Source organism: Carassius auratus, chromosome 22, assembly GCF_003368295.1.
Source record: "Carassius auratus strain Wakin chromosome 22, ASM336829v1, whole genome shotgun sequence".
Lineage (NCBI taxonomy): Eukaryota > Metazoa > Chordata > Actinopteri > Cypriniformes > Cyprinidae > Carassius > Carassius auratus.
Genome location: NC_039264.1, coordinates 31,437,416 through 31,448,120, shown reverse-complemented (window position 1 = coordinate 31,448,120; position 10,705 = coordinate 31,437,416). Strand labels below are relative to the sequence as shown.

Genomic DNA, 10,705 nt, shown 5'->3' with positions numbered 1-10,705 from the left:
TGTCCGAACCTTTTTAAACGTACCATGTAGTTTGGACTGCCCCTACTGGGGAAATGAGTGAGTTACCATATACAATTAAAATATTTAGGTTTGTTTTCCAGTTTAAGATAACAGTTTATATCTATATTTTATTTTCTCTCAAATTGACAAGAGTAATAGAATTTTTTTTACATTGCATTGGTCATGTTACTGAACCCTGTGAAACATAACATTGTTTAACTTCTGAACAATGGCACTAGAAGATACATATTATATAATACGACTTCTGAAATGGATATAACTGTAACAATACATTCTGTCACGATGATTCTAAAACACTTCATATCTACAATCGAGAGCTACGTAAGTGAGTCAGAATTATGAATGTTACAATTATGCATTCCAAACATCAAGTTTGGGCAAACTTTGAGGAAAGAAATTAAAACAGTAGTTTAAAAAAATAAAATTGAAAAAAAAATTCTGCCACAATGAACAGTGTGAACACTCAATCGAAGTAGTAATTTTGAAGAAAAATGCTGTTCATGCCTTTGAAGACAGGCTGATAGTTGTAAATCAGATATTTTTCTTCTTCACTTTGCGAAGAAAACCGATGATGGTTTTTCATTGCTGAAAAAAGAAAAACAGCAAATAAAGTAATAAAATAAGTGGTCAGTGTAAAAACCCAAATCTTAACACCAAGTTAAGCAAAATTAAAAGGGTAAAATAATGCAAATACAAGATATTCTAACTTCACTTTAAAATGTAAATTTTTTTAGTTGACCAACCTTCAGAAACGAAGAAGTGGGCAGTGTAGAACGCGGCTTTGATGGCTGAGAGTGTGTGCACCATACCATCTTTCTCAATCCACTCAAACGGGCTTTTCTCTGGATGCCATTGAACAGCATAGAAGGGATATTGATATGCTACAGGATATTCAACAGAGGCTCATTAAAACATTTTGATATAATATACAAGTATATAAATGTAACTAATTATATTCACTTCTACACACATATTTACTCCTACATGTAAAACCGACCAATTAGCTCACTACAGTACAGTATTATGGGTGAACTCAATTTAATGAAAAACAGATGAATGTGGGACTTCCTGAATGATGGGTTACATCACACACATACACAAAGAGATGCTCTGTAGCATTCATACCCTCCATGGTGGAAATGAACTCCTTCTTGCCATCTGTGTTTGTTGTCAGGACTCGATAAAAACGCTTAAGCTTGGCATTGCTACTGTAATTCTGTAAGAGCAAATCATGTTTAGACAACTCCGTAGCTGAAGTATACAGTGATTGATCTGCAGTGTTGGGGGTAACAAATTATACATAACTTTAGTTGAGTTATCAGATTACTTTTAGTAGTAAAAAAAAAAACTAGTGAATTGATGCATTTACATAAAAATTCCTCAAAATTAATAAAATCTCAGAAATGATGCAAACCTGCAATAATTAAACCTGTTAAAAAACACAAATACACTTGATATGATTGATCTCACTGCTAACCTTTGATGGTCCCATATGAATAATCAATAAGCAAAAGCAACAAACGTTTTTTAATATTTTTTTTTTCGCAAATAAGAGTGTTATTGTTAGAAATGTATTTTTGTTAGCCAGCAAAGCCCAGGTGAGAAATAGTAACGCACAAGTAATGTAATGCATTACTTTTAAAAGTAACTTTCCCCAACACTGCTGGTCAGTATTCAAGAAGTACCAAGAGAAATACAGAAATCAATGTTTCTGGTTTTGATGGCATTCCATTGTATGCATTGCAGTGTTATTAAATAAAGTTGCTACCTGCATGGACAAGCTCCAGCTGTGGAAATTAGACGTGATGTTCTCTTCTGACAAAGACTGAAGAACATCCTTTGGAAACTTCTTAAACAACCTGCTTTTTTGAGCTCCTGTAATCGATCAAAATCATTGACTGAACATCAACTCATTGTAAACAGCCATTAGTTTGCTGCAATAATATATGAAAAAGTTTAGAAAGTGTCGCAAATGTATAAGAATAGTAAGCCACATCATCATGCTACACATCTAGTTTGTCATGGGTATATAAATATTCTTATATAAACTTGTACGCCCATTAATTCCAAAATATGGCATTTGGAGAAAAACCATAGACTGTATAAAAACATAGATTTAGTGTCTGTGATGTCACTCATAGGTTTCCGTAGAGAGTTTTTTGAAACCAAAAGAGGGAGGAGGCAGCCGTCGCCATCTTGGCAGCACATCACCGCGATCACTCTGGGGTAATCAAAAATAGGCGAAAAGGTGGGAGCTGGTTGCTGAAGCCACGCCCACCTAGCGCAACGGCGGTGACAGCAGGGCAATCCACCTGTCACTTAATTGGCCACACCCTTAATTATGCAGAATTTTAAGGCTTAATATTATTTAAACGGATGAGTTATAAAAAAATTCACCCCTTCACAATTGTCATGAAGTGTAACATTAGCTATATAGACCAAAATAATTTTTTGCACCAGGCTGTAAACATGTATTTTTCTGATGTAAATTTGGGCATTTTAACATGGGGAGTCAATGGGACTGACTCCCTTTTGCAGCCAGCGTCAGGCAGCCAGTCGATGAATTACATTTTTTCTCACTTCCTTGTTGGCTTCATGAGAGAGCATGAGGTTGTCGCTCAAGAAAAACACAATGCTACCAACCTGGGCTGAAGGTCAGTGGCAGGGCGACTGCTTTGGTGTCAGTCAAGGTCAATAAGTTCTTGTTGCTGGTCAGAACCGTGAGCTGCTGGAAGCCCTGGCAGGTGCCCCAGATCGGAAAATAATCCGAAACATCATTAGCCTGTTGTGGTTAATAACGAAGAACCATCAAGGCATAATCATATTTATTCAATCTTATTTTCACATGATGATGATGTTTTTCACTTACCTTTACTGCAAGTTCATAGAAAATCTTTGCCACTCTGGTAAACTGAGACTTGTCGATGTCCACATCCCCACCAGGAAGCAGCAAACTAAATCAGTCGATTAATATAGGTATGAATAAAAAGCAGTTCTGGAACATATTATATGGTTTCTAGCTGGTCTAGTAAGTGGTTTACAAGAGGGACCAAATATAAACCAACTTCCATGTTCCAAACACATCTAGCAGCTTAGGCAGGGGTCAAAGTAGTCAAACTCACTCACCCATTAATTGCATTGAACAGTTTTTCATATTCCTCCTCTGTGCGATTTATGCTGCAAACCAAATACAATGACCTTTATGAATTCTTTCCTTTTTTATTTATTTATTTTTAATAATAGCATGTAGATTGTGTTTAACTTACTGAATTGGTACAACCCTGGCACCAGCTGACTCCAAGTGTTTCACATATGATGCAGCAATATAAGAAGAGCCCTGTGCTTCAGGGTCGTCTTCTAAGTTTTCCTGGGCTAAAATTCCTGTAATGCAAAAAAAAAAAAAAAAAATAATTATAATAATAATAAAAAAATATATATATAAAAAAATAATAATAATAAATAATAATAATAATATATATGTATATAGTTAAAATAGTTGAAATATGGTTACCACAAATTACCAATGGCTTTACAACCCTAACTATAGTAACCATAGTTAGTGAAACTACCCATAGTTTCACTTTTGGCTATTAAAACAATGGTTAATTTTCATAAGGTTGTACTGGTCTGTTGTCTTCCTAGACTAACCAAACAGGTAGTTGGTATCACAACCACAAAAGCGCACAAACTCTTTAAAATCATCAAACCAAACCAACATGGACTGGTTAGGAGAACAGCTAAGTACTGAATGGTTAAATTTTTCTTTTTTCCTGCAAGGTTAGGTTCCAACCATGTTTAAAATGTGTTACAATGACTATGCTTTTAAGAGTTAAAAAAACAATCCAGAAGAAAACGAGTACAGGAAGGATGCTTGCGATTAAAAAAAAATCCTAGTGAGCAACACGACATCGCAAGATTATCAGATAACATAAAACATAATTTACCAGACATCATACACTAGTTACCATCAAACAGAAGTTCACAAAGACTCGCTTATATTCTTACCGATGATTGGTCTGTCATTTAAACTACGAGCGAATGATGCTGGAAAGCCGCATAGAAAAGCGGCAAAGACCGCGAGGACGAGCACCTGGTAATACATCCACCTCAGGTAACACACCAAAGGAGGAAATAAATGACAGCTCCTAGTCCTAGATGTTATCTGTAAAGAGCTGCACTGGCGATGTCAGGCTTTTTAACCTGGATCCACTTATCCGCAATCGTCACGTTAACCGAGCGGCTCCTTGACACGCGTGAATTACTGAAGCGTTAGCTGTTCTTCAGTGAGGAATGAGGATCAGCTCGACGGATTCACAATCCAATGAGATAAAAAGCGAAAAGTCACGGCTGGCCCCGCCCACTCGAATCATCATCGTCACAATGACGTTCCTGTCAAAATGTTCTTAAATTCTAAAAACTGCATTCTTGTCAGAAGATAATTGTAGCCTAATACCACGTGTGCTATTAAAAAAAGCAAAACGTTACGTAAACGTTACATTCTGTAAAAGAAATGAACAAGAGAAAAGCGATGATTAATTATTTTCTACATTCAGTACAAAGGAGTGCATTGTATGACTCTATTAAAACAACATTAAGACAAATCGCTCTATGACAATCAATCATCATAACACATAATCTCATAATTATGGTGACCTTTCATAAAAGAGTAGGTAACACTTGCATCAGCTGTGTTGAATAATAAGTGCCCTCTGTAGAAAGTAGGTTAAAGTAGGTTAACACATAGCAAGGCTTCAGTACATCAAAAGCAATCGACCTACCAGAAAATAGTTTTCTGAGGGTTGCTAAAAAAGTAAACTTGGTTCTCAAACAAAGGTGTGTAAGGTGACACAAAAGAACCAGTAGCTCAATTTGGATACAACTTCGTTCTTTTTTAACATTGTGGGTAACAACAGTATTAAAGACAGAACGTTCTGCCACTAAAGGGCAAGTTCTTAAAAAAAAATGAACCAACTTCCTGTCAATGCTTTAATGCTGACATTCCACAGGTCTGCTACCTACCAGACCACAGACACAGAAGAAAGTGTTCAGTAAGCAGAAATGAAAGAAATATGTTTATTTTTTATTGCAGAAATGGATGATAAGTAAAAATAAAAATATGATTTCACGAGAATCAGAATTAGCTATAAGTTTTAAGCCATGTTGTGTTACAGAGCATTCATAGAACATAAAAACATAAACATAGGTTTATTCTTCTTATAGTAAGTCAGTTATGGTCCGATAATGATATCAGAGCTCTTTCTTTCTGCTCAGCTCTTCTGGATCTGATGTCATAAACCAGAACAACAACAGTAGCCACGCCCACCAGAGCAGAGACAGCCAATCGGATCACAGCTTCAGTTGACTTACAACAGCAGACGCATTCTGAAGGGAAAAAGGACTGAATAAATATCTGTATATATAATGATTGATGATATGCTGCGGATGTGCTGATGGTTTGATGATACCTGAACATGGCTGACAGAGTTTGCTGATGTCCAGATGTGTGGTCTGGTTTCTGATGGGATTGTTGATCACACAGCTGTAGCTGTTTTTCTCCTGATATTCCACCTCCAGAGGTAGAGAGAGACTGATGCTGAGATCAGACACACTGATGCTGGACAATAAACTGTTTCCTTTGTACCAGGAGAGAGTTACGTGACCCACATTCACCACTGAACACAACAGTACACATCTGGATGGCGATGATCCTGATGGAGAAGGATTCTGAGGACAGTAACTCGTGATAACAGGAAAAGGCAGACGAGCTGGAAAACATTAGAGAAACATCAAGAAACCAGAATAAATTGTTTGTGTCGGAGTCTGTGAGTTTCTACTCACCGATGACGGTGACATTGAAAGTTTTCTTTGACACATGTTGTCCAATCATCTGTGCTTTATAAAGTCCGGAGTCTGTGCTTCTGGTGTTTGTGATGGTCAGAGATCCAGTCTGATGATCCAGCTTCAGTCGGTCTCTGAATATGTTGTGAGTTTCAGAGATGACTTGGGATGATATGTTGAGTTTAGCGATACAGTAGTTTCCACTCATCCACATTATCAGATCATCCTCTTGTATTTTAGACACACCAGTCGGTAAGGTGACAGAATCGCCCTCCATCACTGACAACGTCTCGATTTCATCTGCCTCAACACCAATCACATCTGAAACACACAAGAGCACTTCTTTCTCAATCACTGAGTAAAGAGCCTTATATGCTTTCTGTTGGTTCACTAGTTTCAGTTAACTTCAAAGTTCATTCTCAAACCACTTATCTATTTTAGCACTAAGAAAAAGCACAAAGCTGTGTATTAGTGGTACATCTCATATGTAAATGTTAACTAAACAATTGATTGATTTTCCAAAGTGTTTAGAGTGTTTCTTGAAATAGTAAGTCAAATCTGTCCCAAATGGTTTTCAAATGGTCACTGGAAAAGCACAGATTGGTATGACTGTCTAAAAAAAACTATTTCAATTTTATTATTAGTGGGATATGATCATTGTGAAATCAGACTACAGTTACTTTTTATTGATAACATGATTAAATTATTAAATTATATTAATTCTGGCACAGTAATACAAAATTAATAGAAATAAGTCCAATGTGTTTTAAATTGATTACTCTGCAGTCTGAATATTAAGTTGGTCTCCGTTTAGTAGACATAAACCACTATTAACACGAAAACAGGTTTACCAATAACCAGCACTACACTAATATAACAAGATGCATCTAAAAAAAATATATAAAGAGGAAAAAAAAAATCGCTTTCTTTTCAGTGAATTATTTGCTTACTATATTAGTTGTAGCATAGCATGATATTAGCTTGCTAAACAGGTTCATACATTTTCCCGTCTGTAAGGTAATGTAAAATGTAAAATCAATTTCAACAGGTTTTTACTCCATTATAAAACTGCAAGAGCTAAAAGGGCTAAGAAAAAGAGGACATTTGAACTTACCAACAAGACGCCAGAAGCACAAAACAAACAAAACAAGCCACTGAAGCATGTTTATCAGCAGATTGCTGTGCTATCTGAGAGAACATCACTCGAAATGTGATCAGGAGTGAGTCCTCCTCTGTTTTACACCCTCCCACGGCGTGCAGATGCACTAACCCTGCATTTGCATTTGTTCTACTTAACCTACATAATTAACCATTGCTATAAAATACGTCTTCTCTTTATTATTTATGACAGCCGATCATGTTACGGGTGCTGCTGATATTAAAACAAGTCAAACTTCTCAATATCTTACATTACTAGTGTGCAAACCGCAACCTACTACGAGTTCTTGTAATGGTTCATTTGTTTCTCTATTAAATATGAAATGGTCATTGGCAAATAGATACCTAATTGTGAGTAGCATTAAATAGTGTTGATAGACTAACTACTTTGTCTATTTTACTTTATCTAGTTTATTTATATTTATAGGAAAAATATGTGGTTCACGTTACAAGGACAGGAAGAAGCCATTCAACCACATGCAACACACACACAAACACGAGCTATTCCGTCCACTCAACAAAACAAAACCACATTTAGATTAAAAAAAAAAGTCAGATACACTGCAGGTTTCATTTTGTCTCAGAAGCTGCTCACAGTTTATTAAACACACACACACACACACACACACACACACACTTGATCTGCTGCAGATCTTCTCTTGATCTGATGCAACCATTTAGAACGTGATGATGAAAATTAAACCAACTAAGCAATAATACTTTTGTTCTCATTATAAAGTTTTCAAAATTACACCATAATGTTTAGATGAATATGTCAGGGTGATTTGGGGTTAATCTGATTTCAGTTTGACCTAGAATACAGTATGCACCCACAAGAAGTCATAGCTGTATCCCACAAGACAAGTGGTCATCAGGTGAACTGCAAGACACCTCCAGGACACACAAAACACACGTACACTTTACTACGTTGAAGTCAACACGTGTGGTGTAAAGTTAGATACTTTATTGAAACAGCTATTTCAGCTGAATATCACGTGATTACATGTATTTAGGAAAGTCATTTTGAAAAGATAGGTAGCGGAGCTCCAAACAGTGAAAGTTATGTTTTTGTTTGCATTGGTAGGTGGCGACGCGATCAATATCCTTCCTTGCTTCAGGATATCACAGGACTAATAACTTCCTGAAGTTTATGAAAATCTCACTTCCGATTCTCTCAACGCCAGGCTTCTCAGAAGAGAAATATCCAGGAGTCTATAATTCACAGTATAATTCACAAATTAATCTCAATGGGTGTAAAAATAGCTCTACATAGCGGTGTAAGGTCGGTTACAACCAAAAATAGTAGTCAGAAAATGGTGTTTTCGCTGTTAGCGCGGATGTATATGATACGAGCTAGCTAGTTAAAGGCTAAACACTCGTAACACTTACTAACTACACTCAACATCTTCATTAAATGTCACAACTCACGAAAATGAAAGCCCCTGTTTTACTTCTATTCCTTTTGCTCGCAAAAGGTGAGTATTTAGAAAGCTTCGAGACTTATGCTTTCGCTTTGTAGCTCTTTAAACTTCGCTTGAGGTTACGCCTTTTGTAATCGAGCTAAATGTGTCCATTTTATTGAGCGATATGCGTACGCGTAATATTTACATAATTTATCAACCTCAGTTACACATCTGCAGACTGCACTACCATTTCCCTCAAACAACTAACCTTTTGAACTTGATCAAATATGATAAGATGATAAACATTTGGATTTCCTCGAGTCTTTACAACAGTGTCCGTTTGTTTTCCAGGTGTGTTTACTGATATTGTGAAGTCAGTGATGGAGGGAGATTCTGTCACGCTTCACACTGATCTTACTGATTTACAGAAATATGAACTTATAGTGTGGGTATTTGGACTTGGCCACACTCGTATAGCTCAGATAAACACTGTAGTCAATAAGATCTCAGTATACAATGATGTTCTTGATGGGAAATTCAGAGACAGGCTGCAGCTGGATGATCTGACTGGATCTCTGACCATCACAGACACCAAAACTGTAGACTCTGGACTTTATGAACTGCAGACAATTGGTGGAAAAGAGGTCCTGCCAAAGACGTTCAGTGTTATAGTTTCTGGTGAGTATTTTGTAGTTGATTTCAGTGTGTTGCAACATTGAACCATATTAAGAATACTGTACGAGTCGGTCAGCAGGCCAAATGCAAAATTTGCCAAGTCACAGGTGGTTACTTTGGTAACTTTTCCATCTTTCTATCATCCAATATCCTCTTAGAGACAACACCAAGCTAAATGTACAGTGTCTGGTTTCTTTTGTAAAGGGTGAAATGAGACCCCAGTCAAAGTCTGGTATGTGTCATTTGTGGCAAGCGACCCAGAGAGACAAAACTAGTGGAAATTTACATGTGGTGTTTAGAACTTTTACAATTGGATTTTTTCTGTTTTAATAATAATTATAATAGCAACATGTTTAATGTATATAATGCTTTTCCAAGCTCAAGGACGCTCCTCATTGACATTGTTTTTTAGTACTAATATGGTTTAGTCAGTGAGATGACATGGATGCTGGTAAATAGATTAGTGTGTAAAACTAAATTTTGGATTTTGGATTGTCTATTTATTCAGATTTTTCCCTCTTCAGGTCCTCTGCCCGTTCCTGTCATCACCAGAAACTCTTCTCGGTGTCCTTCATCTTCATCATATTGTTCATTGTTGTGTTCAGTGGTGAATGTGGGTCATGTGACTCTCTCCTGGTACAAAGGAAACAGTTTATTGTCCAGCATCAGTGTGTCTGATCTCAGCATCAGTCTCTCTCTACCTCTGGAGGTGGAATATCAGGAGAAAAACAGCTACAGCTGTGTGATCAACAATCCCATCACAAACCAGACCACACATCTGGACATCAGCAAACTCTGTCACACATGTTCAGGTACAGCAGAGCTGATTTAAGTGGATGTCAGTGCTGATATAAACTGATTTGTTCAGTTCTCTAATTTTTCAGCTTGCACATCAATGTTTTTTTGTTAACTCTCTTATCTACTGTTTTATAGTGGATGCATCAAGTTTAATCCCAGAAGATGGCTTACCGTTAAGTCACATGGTGGTGATCTGTGTTAGTGTTGTAATTATTGTACTAGTCTTGGCTGCAGTTGTGATACTCCGTGTCTACTGGAAATACAGGAACACAAATCAACCAGGCAAGTTTACTAAAAGTTAATAGAGCAAAATGAGCTTTATTGTGCAAGCATGTAATTTTAACCACATTTATGTAATTGAATTACTTATTTAAGTCTGTGGTTTGTTTAAACAGGCCAGACCCCTAAACAAGAATACACTGAGATGAACAATGGTAAGACACTGTATAACTGCATCCATTAGTGAAATGGCAAAAATATATAATATCTATGTTGGTTTTATAAAGACTACTTTGTAGTAAAAACTCGTTGGCCCTAATAGCCTTAATATGAGCAAAAACTTCGCAAGCTTATTTAAAACAAATAAACAGTCAGAAGAAAGATACAAATTACAAGCAACTGAACAAATAAACACAATTGAATGTTACAAATAAAATAAACAGAAATTTAAATTCTAATCACCTAGAAATTATAATACTCAAATGTAAAATACAGTACCATATGAATGAAATATACATAATTTTTATTAAAGCTCAAAAGTTATTCAGACAAAAGCAGTGAGGTTAGGCTGCTGTCACTTTAAGACCTAACTC

General features: G+C 36.4%; 2 protein-coding genes across 3 annotated transcripts; both read right to left on the bottom strand.

The window, feature by feature from the left end:
* Positions 1–129: 129 nt before the first annotated feature.
* On the bottom strand, positions 130–4,397 carry LOC113040374 (gamma-glutamyl hydrolase-like). Its single transcript, XM_026198722.1, has 9 exons — positions 4,027–4,397; positions 3,288–3,402; positions 3,148–3,198; positions 2,891–2,975; positions 2,665–2,803; positions 1,790–1,896; positions 1,147–1,237; positions 765–902; positions 130–606 (listed from the first exon to the last, which is right to left on the bottom strand). The coding sequence occupies exons 1-9, from the start codon at positions 4,121–4,123 to the stop codon at positions 485–487; spliced, it is 945 nt and encodes a 314-aa protein (XP_026054507.1). The 5' UTR covers positions 4,124–4,397; the 3' UTR covers positions 130–484.
* Positions 4,398–5,113: 716 nt separating this feature from the next.
* Positions 5,114–8,776, bottom strand: LOC113040375 (uncharacterized). 2 transcript variants are annotated; one of them, XM_026198724.1, is made up of 4 exons: positions 8,689–8,776; positions 5,860–6,180; positions 5,487–5,786; positions 5,114–5,403 (listed from the first exon to the last, which is right to left on the bottom strand). In XM_026198724.1, the coding sequence occupies exons 2-4, from the start codon at positions 6,134–6,136 to the stop codon at positions 5,246–5,248; spliced, it is 735 nt and encodes a 244-aa protein (XP_026054509.1). In that variant the 5' UTR covers positions 6,137–6,180; positions 8,689–8,776; the 3' UTR covers positions 5,114–5,245. The 2 variants fall into 2 exon arrangements, with proteins under 2 accessions (XP_026054509.1, XP_026054508.1); XM_026198723.1 differs by lacking the exon at positions 8,689–8,776 and adding an exon at positions 6,974–7,062.
* Between the last annotated feature and the right edge of the window lie 1,929 nt (positions 8,777–10,705).

What these genes read in the sequence shown, in the direction of transcription:
- LOC113040375 (XM_026198723.1), bottom strand. Translation starts at nt 7,022, where the DNA reads ATGCTTCAGTGGCTTGTTTTGTTTGTTTTGTGCTTCTGGCGTCTTGTT. An exon ending in GTGCTTCTGGCGTCTTGTTG is followed by an intron (nt 6,181 to 6,973) that starts GTAAGTTCAAAT and finishes TGTGTGTTTCAG; the next exon opens with ATGTGATTGGTGTTGAGGCA. An exon ending in TTTCAATGTCACCGTCATCG is followed by an intron (nt 5,787 to 5,859) that starts GTGAGTAGAAAC and finishes AATGTTTTCCAG; the next exon opens with CTCGTCTGCCTTTTCCTGTT.
- LOC113040374 (XM_026198722.1), bottom strand. Translation starts at nt 4,123, where the DNA reads ATGTATTACCAGGTGCTCGTCCTCGCGGTCTTTGCCGCTTTTCTATGC. An exon ending in TCTATGAACTTGCAGTAAAG is followed by an intron (nt 2,804 to 2,890) that starts GTAAGTGAAAAA and finishes TAACCACAACAG; the next exon opens with GCTAATGATGTTTCGGATTA. An exon ending in GCTGGAGCTTGTCCATGCAG is followed by an intron (nt 1,238 to 1,789) that starts GTAGCAACTTTA and finishes TTGCTCTTACAG; the next exon opens with AATTACAGTAGCAATGCCAA.